The 18,258-nt window shown below is 43.6% G+C and overlaps 1 protein-coding gene across 4 annotated transcripts in view; it reads right to left on the reverse strand.

Annotated features, from left to right (window-relative positions):
• pamr1b (peptidase domain containing associated with muscle regeneration 1b) overlaps positions 1 to 18,258 on the reverse strand; it is a 177,009-nt gene that overhangs the window by 10,459 nt on the left and 148,292 nt on the right. For all 4 annotated transcript variants that reach the window (XM_059975429.1, XM_059975430.1, XM_059975431.1 and 1 more), the window contains 4 exons: positions 17,207 to 17,413; positions 10,173 to 10,385; positions 7,371 to 7,437; positions 768 to 1,000 (listed from right to left, as the gene is read on the reverse strand). In XM_059975429.1, coding sequence (XP_059831412.1) covers positions 768 to 1,000; positions 7,371 to 7,437; positions 10,173 to 10,385; positions 17,207 to 17,413 — 720 coding nt within the window. The remainder of the gene's footprint in view (positions 1 to 767; positions 1,001 to 7,370; positions 7,438 to 10,172; positions 10,386 to 17,206; positions 17,414 to 18,258) is intronic.

Raw genomic sequence — 18,258 nt, forward strand, 5'->3', positions numbered from 1 at the left:
TAATGATATAGCCTTCACTGCTTTCTCTGGTACAGAATCCCGCAAGTCCGCCACCTTCAGCTCATTCCTAAATGGCCTAATCCATATACTTGGGCTATCTCCTATAGCTTCCTACTTTCAGCCATCAGGATCATCCTTCCTGCATCTATCTGTCCAGTCTCATTGGATATCATATCACAGCCGGCCCTCCTTATCTGTGGGTTCAACCAATCGCGGATCGGGAAAACCTAGAAGTTGAGCATTGCTCGCCTCGCGTCTTGTTCATTCGCTACTTGTGTTATGAGCGAGAGGAAGGAGTTTAAGGCTAGTAAGGGATGATTAAAGCACTACAGCCTCAAGAACTTAAAGATCACGGGGGAATCAGGATCGGCTGATGCTGAGGTGACATCAGCATTCCCGGAAGAGCTACAATGGTGGTGTCTGTACTGAACATGCACAGACCTTTTTTTCTTGTCATTATTCCATAAACAATACAGTATAACAACTATTTACATAGCATTTGCATTGTATTAGCTGTTGTAAGTAATCTAGAGATGATTTAAAGTATATGGGAGGATGTGTGTAGGTTATATGCAAATACTACGCCATTTTATATAAGGGACTTGAGCATCCGCGTTTTTGGTATCTGCGAGGGGTCCCGGAACCATTCCCCCGCGGATAAGGAGGGCCGACTGTACATAAAAAAATTAGCTTTTCAAACACCTTTTTCCCATTTTACCACCAAAAAGGTTGGAACCTAAATGTCTTTTATCTGGAGCCATACTTACTGGGAATACACAATGGTGATCGGCCACTCCATTTGCCTGTCTTGAGACACGTTCTCTTCCTGCTTCCAAGGCGCCTGTAGAACGGAGAGATGCACTCATACTCCAACTGAGTATGAGGATGATAGAATCCTGATGGGAGATTCCCAACATGCTGTACTGGGGCTTTGGTGGGTGAGATTTGGGAGTGCTCCTTGTCTAGAATGGTGGCCAGTAGCCGGTGAAGTGGTGTCCTCCTGTTGATGAAAACAAGCAAAGGTCCTCAGTCTTATTATGTCACGTTACTCTGACAAATAGCGCTACTCAAAAGATTTGATCGTAGAATCTTGTGTCAGTCTGAAAGTGTGTCAAAGGGATAGTATCATGGAATCAGCTCACACAGGGTATCACAACGACAATGGAGCCTACACAGTGTAAGGGTGAACTTTTGGTGAGAGTTTGTAGAAGCTTGATTTATTGGTTAAAATTATGTCCCAAATTTTAGTGCTTGTTGCAAGTTTGCCTGTGACACAAAATTTAAATGAACTAAATATTGAGTGTAATATATAACAGATACACTTAGGCAGGGCTTGTATCCAGTATGTGAGAGTTTGCAGCCAGCTCAACTCCCTGCAAATACGAGTACACAAGTGGCTTGAATGACTTGCTCAGAGTTACCGAGTTGGAGCATGAACTGCGGGCACTCTGAAACATGAGGAAGGGGCAAGGGATATCGGTACAGTTTAGTCCAAACATTGGCTGTTCCTCCTCAAGGTGGGGAAGGTCAGAAAGGGGTTGGTATAAAGAATTTCCTGTGCCCACTTTCCTTTTTTAAAAATGATTATGGTTAAGAACATCGTCTATTCAATTCAATAGCCAGATTAGTTTCCAGGTAAAATGATACAACTTCAATAGGTTTAGGATATTAAAAACAAATATGATTCGGTCACCAAACACACTCGCACATTTCTACAGCTGTACCGTGGAGAGCATTCTAACTGGCTGCACCACCGTCTGGTGTGGGGGTGTGGGGGGGGGCTGCTGCAAAGCAGTGAAATCAGCTGCACAGGGTTCCATCGTGGGCACCAGCCTCCAGAACATCTTCAACAAAGAGTGATGCCTTAAAAAGGCAGCAACCCCTATCACCTAGGACATGGCCTCTTTTCATCTGGAAGAAGGCACAAACTCAATAATTCAGGAACAGCTTCTTGCCCTCTGTCATCTGATTTCTGAATGGACATTAAACAGTACCTCAATACTTTTTATTTCTATTTTTGCACTACTTATTTAATTTAACGATTTAACATATACTGGATATACTTACTGTAATACACAGTTTTTTTCTGTTATTATATATTTCAAAGTACTGCTGCCGCAAAGACAATAAATTTCATGACAACACACACAAAATGCTGGTGGAACACAGCAGGCCAGGCAGCATCTATAGGGAGAAGCACTGTCGACGTTTCGGGCCGAGACCCTTCGTCAGAACTAACCAAAAGGAAAGATAGTAAGAGATTTGAAAGTAGTGGGGGGAGGGGGAAATGCAAAATGATAGGAGAAGACCGGAGGGGATGGGATGACGCTAAGAGCTGGCAAGGTGATTGGCGAAAGTGATACAGAGCTGGAGAAGGGAAAGGATCATGGGACGGGAGGCCTCAGGAGAAAGAAGGTGGGGGAGAGCACCAGAGGGAGATGGAGAACAGGCAAACAACTAAGTATGTCAGGGATGGGGTAAGAAGGGGAGGAGGGGCATTAACGGAAATTGGAGGTCAATGTTCATGCCATCAGGTTGGAGGCTACCCAGCCGATATATAAGGTGTTGTTCCTCCAACCTGAGTTTGGATCATCTTGACAGTAGAGGAGGGCATGGATAGACATATCAGAATGGGAATGGGACGTGGAATTAAAATGTGTGGCCACTGGGAGATCCTGCTTTCTCTGGCAGACTGAGCATAGGTGTTCAGCGAAACGGTCTCCCAGTCTGCGTCGGGTCTCACCAATATATAAAAGGCCACACCGGGAGCACCGGACGCAGTATACCACACCAGCTGACTTTCATGACATATGATGGTGATATGAAACCCAATTCTGATTTACTTCTTAAGGCTAAATCAACCAGTAGTGAATGGCTCAAAAGGTGGAAAGTTTAAAACTGCCACTCATCCTGATGGGAGTTATACAGAAAAGGTCACAAGATGCAGGTAGGCTGTACAGAAAGAGAACCTGAAAATAATTGTGTAAATATATCAATATAATCATGGTTGTATCACATTAAAAGACTACTGGGTATAATATGAAACCTTCAGAATCAGGATAACAGTAAGATTTAAATGGCAATATGGAAATTGGGGTCATATTGGTTAACTATTTTGTCTTTGTATTAACATTAGAGAAAATGGATAGAAAATTGTTAGTCTGCGTCTAAGTAAGAGTGATTGAAACTTGAACACATTCAGATTGCCTGGGATATCCTGTACCCACTAGTAAATCATTAGTAAACCTCAGTAAAGATCATACCAGATGAACAAAGAAAAAAAAATGTGAAGAGACAGATTGAAGAGTATCTACAGATGGTATTTAAATGGCTTTATATGCATTTGAGAACATTCCAAGTTAAATAATATGGAATCGAACGCATATTATTGAATTCTTTATGAAATTGGCTGAGGTCAAGAGACAAGAAGGATTATCTAGCTGACACCAAATTGATAGGGTACAACCAGACTGCCCTTCTGGGGGCCTCAGCTATGTCCACACTAACTGATGAGATGAAATGCCTTCTTTGAAAGGCATACAGGTGAGAGGCAGTGTGAATGAGTGCAATATCATGACATGTGCCAGTGACGTTAAATCTGATTCTGATTCTTAGTACAGATCATTAACAGTTTACTCCAATGAGTAAAGTCTTACAATATGCTTAAAGGATTGACAGGTCTGGTATTTCCCTGACTGAAGGGTTGAAAATCAGGACAGTTTCAAGGTAAAAGGATAGGCTATTTAGCTCTGATTTGAGGAGAAAACTAAGGTGTGGAAATTTCTGATATCTCTGTCCTGGAGGGCTATGGTGCTCAGATACTGTGCTCACTCAAGTTTGATAGCTGAGGGAAGCAGGGATAGGTGATAATGCTGAACAGAAATCAATTGTAGGTAATGGCAAAGCAGGATCAAGGAGCTGGATAGCCCACTTTTGTCCATGTCACTTAGAGATACAGTCATGCAGCAGAACATACCAATTGGCCTATCAGGTCACTGCTGACAACCAGGCCCATTTGCATTTGTCCATTTTATTTCCACATGAAATCACCTCCTGATTTAATGATTTACCTTTGCACAAGGGACAATCAACAGTGGCCTATTAATCTACCAACCTGTCTGTCTTTGGGATGTAGAAGGAACCAAAACACCAGGAGGAAACCCATACAGTAACGTCAAGAAAGGGAAAACTCCGCACAGATTGCACTCGAGATCATGATTAACCCTGGAACTTAGGAGCTATGTGGCAGTAACTCTACCCACTGCACCACAGTGCTGCCTTGTTATTATGTTCCTAAATTGTGCCGTATGCATTTCATTTTTGGAAAACATGAGGGAATTGGTTCCATCTGAACCATTGAAAGTTACAACATTCAAAATGGTGCAAAGGGAGTGGGTATACAAAGAGACCAGGACTTAGTGAAATAGACCTTCAAAATGTCATGACCAGGTGTAGTAAAGAATCAAACGGTTTAGAGAGTTGCGGGCTTTATAGCTAGAGAATTGGAATTCTTAGGGATGGAGCAGTATAAAGTATTTGCACCAGGAAGATGGTAAACACTACTATGCATGGCACCTTCAGAATGATTCATGCCTCAAAATTCATCGCCTAACAGTTTATTAAGAACCTCAAAAGAAAACAGCAGAGGGTTTTACTATCAGAGGAAATATCTCACAGACTATGAACACAAGGAAATCTGCAGATGCTGGAAATTCAAGCAACACAGACTACTCCTCCTTTATTCAGCATTATGCACCCATGGACGAACTTCTGGGCAACATCTTCCTTGGAGGAAGTGCTACATTCTTTTTCAGGGAATCCAAGAATTCAATTATGATAAAAGATTCCACAACCTTCCTTAAATTCAGGAAGTAAAGGGGTATATGATCAGGAATCCAAAAAAAGCGGCACAGATATGTAGGACTTGGGTGGGAAGTACTATTTAAGAAGTGCTGTCTGACTGAAATTGGGGAAAAGGTGCTGCAATCAAAAAGTGATAGTAGCTTTGAACTTTCTTCAAAAAAGAATGATCATCATTAGGGACAGAGGTTTAGTCTAAATCCCATAATTTCATCTCTCCTTACAATGTAGGAGATCATTCAGTTGACTCTGAACGTTCCCATCAGACCCATTGCCTGGCTATACTCTCACAAAACTCATCAACTCCTGCCACAGACTCGACCCATTCAGGATGACTGAGGCAGCAGCAACAATTAACCTACAAGGCTGCATTTATGTGGAAAGAAAATGGAGCAGAGAGAACATGCAGACTGCACAGGCCCAGCGCCCAAGGGCAGCATCCTGAGACTCTGGAGCTATACAGCATTTGCACCATTGCACTGCCTCATTGACAATAGCTTTTTGTTCACCTAATGAAGGAATGCAGTTAGATCAGACATCAGCCATGACCTTGTTGAATGCAAACACTGGCTCGAGGCGCTACCCTTGTCCCATTATTCCCATGTCAGCATCTACCTACATGTACATAACACAATAACAAAAACACCCACATATCTCACTTACTGTGCAAGTTGTCCTGCAATGTTTTACATAGAGCATAGACCACTTCAGCACAGTAAAGACCCTTTGGCTTATTCTGTTGTGTCAGAATTTTAACCTGTTCCAAGATCAATCTAACTTCTCCCTCCTACATGACCATCCATTTTTCTATCATCTACGTGCCAATCTAAGAATTTCTTAAATGCCACTATGTTATCTGCCTCTGCCACCACCCCTGGCAGGGCATTCCACATACCCATCCCTCTCCGTGTAAACAACTTACCTCTGACACCTCCTCTATACTTTCCACCATTCACCTTAAAAAATGCCCCCTTGTATTAGTCATTTCCAAACCCAGAAAAGTCCATTTGATTCGTGCCACTTATCATTTTGTAGACTGTCACCCAACACCCTCGTTCACTCCAAAGAGAAAAGTCCTAGCTTGCTCAACCCATCTTCATAAGACAGGTCCTCTAGCCCAGGCAACATCCAGGTAAATCTCTCTAAATCTTTCACAATGTTCATAAAGTGAGATGACTAGAGCTTAACCCAATATTTCAAGTGCAGTCTAACCAGGACTTTATAGAGCTGCAATATTTCTTTGTGGCTCTTGAGCTCAATCCCCTGACTAATGAAGGTCAACCCACCACAAGAACCCTATCAACTTGAGCAGCAAGCTTGAGGAATCTATGAACAGGGACCTCTTCCCCTGTCTCTCTCCACTGCCAAGGATCCTGCTATTAACCCTATAGCCTGTCTTCCAATTTGCCCTTTCATACAGATAAATCACTTCACACTTTTCTGAGTTGAACTCCATCTGCCCCTTCTAATCCCATCCCTGCATCCAGCCAATATCCCACTGCAACCTACAACAACATATCCACAACTCCACCAACCTTCGTGTCATCTGCAAATTTACTAATCCACCCTTCCACTTCCTCATCCAAGTCACTTATACAAAATACAAAGGAGGGGTCCCAGAACAGATCCCTGCAGAACACTGACCTCCAAAGAGAACATGCTCAATCTGCTTTCAGTGGGCAAGACAATTCTGAGTCCACACGCTAGTTTCCCTGGATCCCATACCTCCTGACTTCCTGAATGAGCTTACCATGGGGAACCTTATCAAACACCTTACTAAAATCCATATACACTGCATCCACTGCTCTACCTTCATTAATGTGCTTTGTAACATCCTCAGATTTCTATCAGATCGTAAGGCAAAGCCATGCTGACTACCCCTAATCAGACTACACTTCTCCAAACACTTGTAGATCCTGTCTCCAAGAATACTCTCCAATAATTTGTCCACCACTGAAGTAAACCCCACAGGTCTATACTCCCAAATACAATTTGATCAAACACATTGATACGGTGCTGCAGAGCAAAAAGTTGGGGAAGATAACCAGAAGCTTTGTCAATCAGATCAGTCTTTGGGAGAATCTTAAAAGAGAGGGAAGAGGAAATTCAGGAAGGGATCTCCAGACTTTGCAACTGTGCCTGTGGAAGTCACAACTGGCAAAGGGGGAGAAATGAACGGAAGTGTATGTGTGTCAAAGGCTGGTAGAGACGGGGAAAGGTGAGTTAAAGGAGGATTTGTAAACAAGGAGAGTAGAACGTGGCAAATGGTGTCCAATGTCACTCATGGAGCAGATGGGTGATGGGTGACTGAGACGCAGGCTCTCGATCTTTGAGTGGACTTTAACTTCTGACCACAGGGGTTGGCAGAACGCCTGAGGCTGCCCAAACATGTGATCAGAGTAGGAGTCCAGCAGTGATCAAAACAGGTCTGTATCCGTGAAGAGGGAGCACTGACGGCCAGGCCTCGGGATATTATATTGCAATCTCACAACAGGCATCGGGCATCTCACCTGGTCAGAGGCTGTGTCGACAGAAGTTTCTGTTTCACCAAGTTAGGGAGCTTGGGTTGCTTGCAAGCTGAAACAGAAAGAAATACACATCAGCCCCAACAGCAAAAGGAAACAATGGGTGGTGCAGTGGCATAAGCTATATTGCCACCACTTCACTGTCCAAGAGACCCGGTTCATTCCTGAGGTCCAGCACTGTCCAAGTAGAGTTTGTACCCCTTTGACTACCTGGGTTTCCCCTGCAGGCTGGTTTTCTCCCACATGTAGGTTGGTAAGTTCAATGCCCACTGTGAACTTTCCCTTGTATGTAGGTGATTGGTTGAAGGAAGAGTTGATGGGAACGTGGGGAGAATAAAAAATGGGATTAATGTAGGATTAGGGTAAATGGGTGACCAATAGTGTGAACTTGATGGGCCAGAGAGCCTGCTTCTGTCTTATAACTCTACAAAAGGCAGATCCTCAGAGGAAAATTTCCCCCTAATAGAGTCAGAGTTGTACAACACAGAAACTGGCCCTTCTGCCCATGATGACTGTGCTGACCAGTTTGCCTATCTACACTAATCCATTTCCCCGCACTCGGGTCATGTTCTATTCTGCCATGCCTTTTTAAGCAGCTGTCTGAAGATCTCCTTAAACCTGGAGTCCACATCTGATTCCATCTCCTCCTCTGGCAGTGAGTTCCAGGTGCCAACCAGCCTACTCTGTAAAAACACTTCCCCACAAACCCTCCCCTCTCAACTTAGACCCATGTCCCTCTCATGGAAAAGAGATGCTGGCTATCTACCCTATCCATACCCATATAGTTCTCTATCTGTACCTCAGGGAAAACAAAACCAGCCTAACCAATCCCTCTCCAAAACTAAAGTTCTTCAATCCAGGCGCATTCCTGGTGAATCTCTGCTGCGCTTTCTCCGGCACAATCACATGTTTCTGAACAGAGTGGTGACTAGAACTGTAGGGAATACATCAAATGCAGTTCTAACCAGTGTTGAAACCTCATCTGGTGTGAAAACAATTCAGTGGTAGAGTTTTACCTAAGGCAACACACACAAAATGCTGGAGGAACTCAGCGGTGGAGCAGCATCTATGGAAATGAATAAACAGTCGACATTTCAGACTGAGGCTCTTCTTCAGGACTGGAAAGGAAGGGGGAAAGACACCAGACTAAAAGTGTGGGGGAGGGGAAGGAGGATTAGCTAGAAGGTGTTAAGTGAGGCCAGGTGGGTTGGAAAGGTCAAGAGCTAGAGAAGAAGGAATCTGATAGGAGAGGAGAGTGGACCATGGGAGACAGGGAAGGAAGAGGGGCACTGGGGGAGGTGAGAGGCAGGTGGGAAATAGAAGAAGAGAAAGGGGCAGGGATTTTTTTTACCAGAAGGTAGCTTGTGCTACCTCAATAGAATATGAGCTGTTGTTCCTCCATCCTGGCAAAAGAGGAGGCCAAGGACCATCATGATGGAATGGGAATGGGATAGGAATTAAGATGGTTGGCCACTAGGAAATCCTGCTGTAGGCGACTGGGGTGGAAATGCTCGACAAAGTGGTTTATGTCGGGTCTGACCAACTCCACTCTCTGTTCTATCCACTTGCTGTGACCATATCATGAATTAATCTGACGAGGAACTGATTAAATTGGTCTGTTCTTCCTCGTGTAACACTTGCCTGCAGCAGGCATCTAGTGGAATGCAGCATGATTTCTAAAATAACTATGTTTTCACAGAGTCTGCTGTTTTAGGAAATGCTTCCTCTGGGAGTTGTGTGTTGTACAAATTGCTATATCTCTGATTCTATACTATGTCAAAACCTTCTAATTCAGTGTTGGCAGATAACTTTGATCAGGCAGTGTGGGAAGGAATTTCCTCTTGTATCTTATCTACATATATTTTACTTAACTGGGCAATGCAGATGGAGTTGTACAACGTAATCAAGGCAGATGGCAAGTTACTGAGGGATTGCTAGATGTTAATTTTTGCAATTTTAAAGAGTTACATTAAGGTTCTTTTAGAATCATAGAGCATGGAAACAGATCCTTTGGCCTAACTCATCCATGCCAATCAAATTGCTTCCCTGAGTGACTCCCATTTCTCTGCATTTAGCCTATTTACCTATAATCTTTTCTGTCCATGAACCTGCAGAAATGTCTTTAAGGCCTTGAAAATGTACCTGTCTCTATCTCTTCCCTCTGCCTGCTCCTTCCACATCTCCACCACCCTCTGAGTGTTATCATGTCATTTTCCTTAATTCTGAGTGTAAAATTACTCCACACTAATAATATGAATCACCAAAGTAGAAGCAATAAAAAACAAATCATTTTCTACTTTTAATTCAGATTTCCAGCTTCTATGGATTTTCTTATGTTCAAAGCTGAGTTAATCACAAGACCCAGCAACAGCTTCTGATAATGTTTACCAGGACATACAGTTGGTTTTAGCTTTATTTCCTTACCTACTTCCTTCTAAACCTTTTCTTCCCGCAATATTTGAGGTTAAATTTGGGATGATCACCATGGCAACAATGATAGAAGAGAAGTGGAAACAGAGGACTACTTTCTCAGGGCCCCAGTTAATTTCCTCCAAAAACTTACCTTTCCACCCTGTTCCTATCAGTGAATTATTAGACCAACTTGTAAAATTTGCTCCAAGGGTTGTCGCAGCATCTTGCTCCAACACTCAGGTACCCAATATCAAAATTCCTACTCCATGAATCTTATAGTTAGTCCCCAACAGTTAAGCATTTCACACAACAGCTAGTTTTCGACCTATAACATGTTACACAGCGCTGAACACAAAACAGGACTTACTGAGTTACCTTTAATACACCTTGGCCGTGTTTCTGTCCATGTCCCGTCTTTTTGGCATGTTATCTGTGGGCTGCCACTCAGAACAAATGAATAATTGCAGGTAAAGCGCACAATGGTGCCCAAGGTGGCATGCCCTTGGTGCATTTTCCCACTTCCTGAGATAATTTTTCGATGCCCATGCACTGGTGCACCAGGGTCGCTGCAGTGCTTCACCTCTGGAACTGAACACAGAAGCAACCATAGCAGTGATTAACAGCCGATGTTCTCTCCATTTGTTTTACAGCTGCACGGACCAGCCATTGCACCATGTAGGACATTTTTACACAGCCTGAAAAATGTGCGACTCTTTAAATATTTCTTGTAATATGCATACTATGAATATTTAGAATGGAAATGGAAAAATCACACACTTTTGTTTTCATTTATTGATTAAAGGGTATAATTAAATACAGTACAACAAAGAGAATCGTTCTCATTTTGCAAACCATTAAACTTAGCTGATTTTGGTGTTCAGTTGGCCAACAGTATATTAACAATGAGTTGCTGACTTCCATTCTGTGTTCATTGTTACAATTTGTAACAGTGTTGTAACTTGAAACACTGACAATGTAAATACATTGAAGGCCTAAAATGTTTCAAAGTAAAGGCTGTGGTATTTTCTTAATAATAAATGTATGGATTATATTCATTAACACAATTAATCACAGGGTATTTCACAAATACATTAACATATTTTCAAAATTATATTATCATAAAAGGCAATTCCAGCTGCGTAGCAGCAAGGGCCATGTGTGCAGGGGCATTTCAGTTACTGTGCAGCCGCACACCCATGTAGCTCAGAGGGACCAGTGATAACTGCTGCCACATCAATGTTGCAGACCCACAGGTAATAAGCAGTTCTTTTTTTTTAAACAGTTGATCACTAGCATTTTCCTCCAGTTAAATCTCAACACTGCAACCATACTGAAGTCTTTTTGAACACAACTGAGCCAATGCTGTATTATAAATGTCCAAGAGAACTGTAAAATCTCTACAGATCTTCAGTGTTGATATTGGGATGCAGGACAACACGTGTCCCAGCAACACACCAGGAAAGCATCCTCTGGAGATACATCAAGGCTAGACAGCTTCAATGACATTAAGAACACAGCACAGAGACAGGGCCTTAAGCCCACTGAGTTTGCATCAATCAACAAACACCCTGTTGAAGGTGCAACTGGTTATCAGGAAGGCTAATAGAATGCAGACCTTAATTGCTGGAGGTATTCAATTGAAGAGCAGGGCAGTTATGGTACAGCTATACAGGGTAATGCACGCAGTTCTGGTCTCACTACTTGAGGAAGGGTATACTGGCTTTGGAGGTGGTATAGCAGAGGTTCACTAGGTTGATTCTAGAGATGAGGAGGTTAGCTGGAATTCAGATGAATGAGAGGTGATCTTACAGAAGCATATACAATTACGAAAGAGATATAAAAGATAGAGGCAGGAAAGTTGATTCCAATTGCACATGACACTAGAAATAGGGGACATAGTCTCAAGATTTAGGGCAGAGATGAAGAGAAACTGCTTTTCTGGATAGTGAATCTGTGGCATTCTCTGCCAGGGAAGCAGTAGAGGCTACCTCATTAAATTTATCTAAGACACAGTTAGATTTTTGCTTAGCAGGAGAGTCAAGGGTTATTGGGAGAAGGTAGGTGTGTGGAGTTGAGTCCGTAGCTAGTTCAGCCATGATCTTATTGAATAGTGAAGCAGGCTCGACAGGCCAGATAGCCTACTCCTGTTCCTATTTCTTATCTTCTTATGTTCACCCATTTATTCTAACCCTGCATTAAAACCACTCTTATTTTCCACACATCCCTATTCACTGTCCCCAGATTCCACCCCTCACCTACCCACTGGAGGCAATAAACAGCAGCCAGTTAGCTTAACAACCTCCACACCTTTGAGATGTGGGAGGAAACCAGAGAGCCACATGTTCATAGAAAGAACATGCAAATTCCACACAGACCATACCCGAGGTTAGGAATGTAAACAACAGTTTCATCTGGGTGGAAATCTAACAGGAATGTGAGCACCAACTTCCCTAGTTTTCATTTAGCATCAGCTGCATTCATCTTTAAAAACATCCTGGACGGGAGCCTCTTTCTGACAGTCAAATATCCACAGATATCTTCATCCTGAACTCTTCATGTTTGATGCTTATGGCGATAGTAGATCAAATTGGTTGGAGATTTCTTCATGATACACTTCCAGAATGTGAACATCACCTTTAAGGCCAGAATTTATAGCCAATGAATCATTGTCCTTGAGAAGGTGAAGATTTTTTTTGAATTACTATAGACCTGGTGAAGGTGCTGCTGGGGAGGGAGATCCGATGACAATGGCGATACAGTTCCAGGGCAGGATGGTGTGTGACGGCAGATATTTGCCCATTCTACCCCGACTGCAGGTGACCAAGCTTCTTTTCCCACTGCCCTTGTCCAGCTGGCTGGTAGAGGCCACACCTTCGGCAGTGGCTGTAGGAATAGCTTGGGCAAATAGCTGATGTGGTATTTTGTAGCTGGTTCACACTGCCAACACTAGCGGAGGGTGAAGGAGTCGATGATGAAGATGGTGATGGAGTGCCAATTAATGAGCAGCTTTGGAGAATACAGAATAGGTCCATCAACCCACCAGCTTTGTACTGAACAGAATGGAAAATTAAACCAAATCTCTTCTGCCTGCACATGATCAATATCCCCCCATTTCTTACATATTCATGCATTTCTCTAAAAACCTCTTCAATGCCACTCTCATATCTACTCACATTACTCCCCTGCAGACTGTTCCAGGCATTCAGCACTCTATGTAAAGAGAATATACTGCACACATCTCCTCTCCTGTAAATTATGCCTCTCACCTTAAATACACGCTATACAATTGGGGTTGCGGAGTAGAGATACATCTCTACCAAAGGAGGTGTAAGGCACCCCTTCCCTCCACTAGTCTGCAGATCCTCCTTGGGCAGGGTGTAAGACCTGCTTCACCTCCTCCACTGCCAATCAGGGTCACATGAAGCCACGGGAGCAGCTGGTGGATGGTTGTATGAGTAGCCAGTGTACATCTCAATCCTGGTTATGTGACCACTGATGCCAGGCAGACAATCTCTGAAGAGTATTGACAGTGGCTGGGGTCACCCGTCTTGTAACGACACTGCCCAGAAGAAGGCAATGGCAAACCACTTCTGCAGAAAAAATTGCCAAGAACAATCACAGTTGTGAGACCATGACCGTCCACATCATACAACGCGGTACATGATGACCATGTAAAATAAGCTTCTGACTCTCATCACATTATAAATCTCTGCCAAGTCTCCCTCAGACCTGAGTGTACCAGCAAAAACTAATCAAGTTTGCCAGCCTCTTGTCTTAATGCATTCAGCAGCATTCTGGAAAAACTCTTCTACACCCTCTTTCTTGTTATGGGGCAACCAGAATTTCATTAGTGTGGACAAATCAAACTATTATATAGCTGCAACAGAATTTCCTTCCTGTTACGCACAATGTCCCGACCAATGAAGGTAAGCATACCTTCTTCACTACTATTTATGTTACCACTTTCAGAAAGCTGGACTATGACCCCACGATCCCTTTGTTAAGGGTTCTGCCATGAATTGTGCATTCCCCCTTGCGTGTGACCTCCCAAAGTGCAATACTTCACATTTGCCCAGATTAAACACCACCTGCCATTTCTCAGCCAGTAGCTGTAGATCCAGATTCTGCAGCGTCCTGGAGAGTATTGAACATCTTCAGTGAACAGAGGGGGAGTCAGTATGCCACGCCACACAGCCTCTGGTTATTACACCATCCAGCCCGGTGGAGAGTTTTCCACCACGCTCCTTGTGTCTTGGACATTGTGAAATACCTTTAGAGCAACAAGAGCTGATTGACGACAGGAAATACACACATTATGGAATCAGAGAATTTCAGTGGGGAGAGAGGTCAATCAGCCCATTAAATCAGTGCTGAGTCCTAACAGATAATCACCTTGGTCCCACTTTCCCTGCTCTTTCCCTGCATCCCTGCAAATTACATCCTCCTGTGAACTCATAGAAAGCACTTGGATTCTACCCCAATTACAGGCAATGAATGTTAAATCACAAGTACTCTCTATGCAAGAGAAATTTCATCACATCCTCCTGTATCTTCTGCAAAATGTTAAATTTGTGCTTTGTGGTCTACTAGCCTTCCACTGGTCACAGCAGCCTTCCTCTACAAGTAGGCAGAAGAAAGTAGGAACAACACACACATATATATCGTCGTTGACTCATGGTGACACTATTGATAGTTTAGTTGTCCATAGGGTTTCTGTGCTTCTCCGTGGATTGTCACCTTGTCATGGTGGAGAAACGTGTGTGGTCCTGACATCCCGAGAGCGATACCATCTGGAGCTACGCTCCTGGTAGGGTCACCCATGGCCGTAAGGTCGAGGGTGAAATCCCTGACAAAGAACAATCCAACCAAGACCTCAACGGTGGAACAGGCGGATGAAATAACTTCAAACTCAATGGCTGTGAAGGCGGATGAAGGCTGCAACAAATCCATCAGCTCCAATCATCATGGTTTCCATGCCATTGGAATCAGTTGGTTGATTTGTGAAGTATTGTGTGCTTCTTGGAGTGCAACATCAAGTACACGTTAAACAAATACACTCACAGGCGTCTTCGCTCTGTGGAAATGGAACGAAGACCATCATCCTCGACCTCGAGGGATAGCCACGACGATGACGAGGGTTTTTGTGGCAAGATACGGAAGTAGATTGCCATGCCTTACTTCCAGATAGATACTGCTGCTGCCCAGGTTAGGACCCAGCTGGATTCAAACTCAGGACTATCCGCTCCCAGGTCCAGTGTTGATGCTACTACACCACCCGTCTCTTAAAAACTTCTCATGTATTTGCCTCTACCCCCATACCAGGCATCCTGAATGAAAAAAAACTTATCCCTCATATCCTCTTAGAACCTACACCCCTCTTACCTTCAAAGCATGTATTAGATATTTCAACACTGGGAAAAAGATACTCCCCGTCTACTCTAACAACGCCTCTCATAATCTTATAAACCTCTATCAGATCTCCCCTCAGTCTCTGAAACTCCGGAGAAAACAACCCAAGTTTATGCAGCCTATCGTGATAGCTCGTGCCCTCTAAACCAGGCAGCATCCTGGTAGACCTCTTCTGCACTCTCTCCAAACTCTCTTCTCCACTCGCTCTCAACAACCTTCCTACAGTGAGGCAACCAGAACTGTATGCAGTATTTCAAACGTGCCTGAACCAGAGTTTTATAAAGTTGTAACATAACCTCTTCACTTTTGACTCAATGTCTTGACTAATAATAGCAAGCATACTATAAGCTTTATTGACTAGTGTAGCCACTTTCAAGGAGCTACGAACTTGGATCAAGAACTCTCTGCTCTGTTAAGGATCTTGTCCTTAACAGTGTACTTTTTTCTTGTGTTTTTGCTACCGAGGTGCAACACCTCACATTTACCTGGGTTAAACTCCACCTGCCATTTCTCTGCCCATATCTACAACTGATCTATATTGCACTGTATTCTTTGCCAGTCTCATACACTCTCCACAACTCCACCAATCTTGGTATCATCCACAAACTTACTAACCCACCCATCTACATTTTCATCCAGGTCATTTATATACATCCCAAACAGCTGATGTCCCAGCACAGATCCCGGTAGAGCATCACTAATTACAGACCTCCAGTACCAACTGTCTTATATATTCAAGTCCAAATAGCCAATCCACCGTGGATCCCATATGTCTTAATCTTCTAGACTAGCCTCCCAAGAGGGACTTTGTCAAATGCCTTACTAAACTTCATGCAGACAACATCCACTACCCTATCCTCACCAATGTCTCTCATTACCTTGTCAAAAAATTCAATTAAGTTGGTAAGGGACTACTTGCCAAACACAATGCCATGCTGGGTCTCCCTAATGCTTCCAAATGCTCATATATCCTATCCCTAACAATTTTTTCCAGTAATTTCCCTACTATTGATGAGAGACACGGTGGTCTATAGTTCCAAGGATTTTCCCTTTTTTCCTTCTTAAAAAGAGATACAACATTAGCCACTGGCCAGTCCTCCAGGACCTTGCTTGTGGCTAAAGAGGACACAAAGATAGTGGTCAAAAACCCTGTAATCTAGTCTCTTGCCACCTTCAATAACTGGGGTAAATTCCATCAGGCTCTGGGGACTTCCACTTTAATACATTAGGAGGACCAGCACTTCCCTCCTTCTTGCCCTCTAAATGCCCTAACATATTTACACAGTCAGCATTGACCTCCTGGTCCTCCATATCCTTTTCCTCCGGGTTTATTCCCCAATCCTTCCTCATGAGTGGGTATAGCCACAAGGTAGCAGAAGGTTGAGATGAGCTGCCAACCTAGCTGACGAGCTCCATCTGCCTGAAACGATTGGTTTCAAGGCACCAGTAAACCATCTTTGCCCCTTCCCTGGTCAGTAGAAACAGTTCCATCTGGTTTAGTAGCTAAGCCACATGTAGAGGCCAGGAGCTGGCCTTGGTTGTCATAGGCTATTGGAGATGCACATCATTGAGAGCATTTAATAGGTATTGGTAGCTTATCCCCACTACCTCCACTCATCCAGCTATGACAGCCTTAAGGAACCACCTGCCCCTTTATCTTGTAACTATACCCCCACATCCCAGCTGCACCACTCATGGAAATATATGACATCTATTCTGACATGTCCCCTCAGCATTTCACATATTTTAGTAAGGTCATTTTTCATACTTCTAAACTCTGAAGAACACAGATCTAATTTCTTCAGCTGCTGATAATTTGATAATCCAAGTCTAATGAATCTCTTTTGGGCTGCCTCCAAAGTTAATATATCTTCTTTATGTTGTAAAGAGTCATGGGACACCAGTGTAAGTACTCAGGGGGTTCCAACAGAAGCAAGTACGAAGTTAATACACTCATGTTAAATCAAGGAGCCGGGCGTAAGTAGATCTCTCTGCATTACCTTTCCTGCAGGTTGGCTGCTTTTCTGACCATGTCCCATCCTGTTGACAGCTTGCCTGCGGACTGCCCCTCAGAACAAACGAATAATTGCAGGTGAACTGCACAACGGTGCCCGAGGTGGCATAGCCATGGAGCAGGTGGCCACTACCGGGGAGAATCCTCCAATGACCATTCAGTGCTGCACTAGGAATGGCACAATGCTTCCTCTCTGGAACAGAAGTTTGAAGTGTAATAAAGCGATGATAGTTGGCAAAACTTTCATCATTCAGTCTAAAGTCAAAATGAACAGAAACAGACCCTTCAGCCCACTGACTCCATGCTGACTACCAAGCACCCTCTTATTAGTAATCCTACACTAAACCTTTTTTGAATTGCAGTATACCTTCCAAAGAACATCTAAACACTGGGGTAAATCAGCCCATTAACCCATAAGCACACCCTCATTATCCCTTTTCTTGTGATATTTATTTATTTTGTAACTTATAGTAATTTATGTCTTTGCACTGTAGTGCTGCTGCAAAACAAATTTCACATCATATAAGACGGTGATAATAAAGCTGATTCTGTGTAAAAGCCCAAGGTAGACTGAACTGGACCAAGGTAGACTGAACTGGACCAGGGTAGACTGAACTGGACCAGAATAGACTGAACCGGACCAAGGTAGACTGAACTGGACCAGGGTAGACTGAACTGGACCAGAATGGACTGAACCGGACCAAGGTAGACTGAACTGGACCACGTTAGACTGAACCGGACCAAGGTAGACTGAACCGGACCACGTTAGACTGGACCAGGGTAGACTGAACTGGACCAGAATAGACTGAACCGGACCAAGGTAGACTGAACCGGACCACGTTAGACTGAACCGGACCAGGGTAGACTGAACCGGTCCAGGGTAGACTGAACTGGACCAGGGTAGACTGAACTGGACCAGGGTAGACTGAACTGGACCAAGGTAGACTGAACTGGACCAGGGTAGACTGAACTGGACCAGAATAGACTGAACCGGACCAAGGTAGACTGAACTGGACCAGGGTAGACTGAACTGGACCA

The sequence above is a fragment of the Hypanus sabinus genome, chromosome 7, assembly GCF_030144855.1.
Source record: "Hypanus sabinus isolate sHypSab1 chromosome 7, sHypSab1.hap1, whole genome shotgun sequence".
Classification (NCBI taxonomy): Eukaryota; Metazoa; Chordata; class Chondrichthyes; order Myliobatiformes; family Dasyatidae; genus Hypanus; species Hypanus sabinus.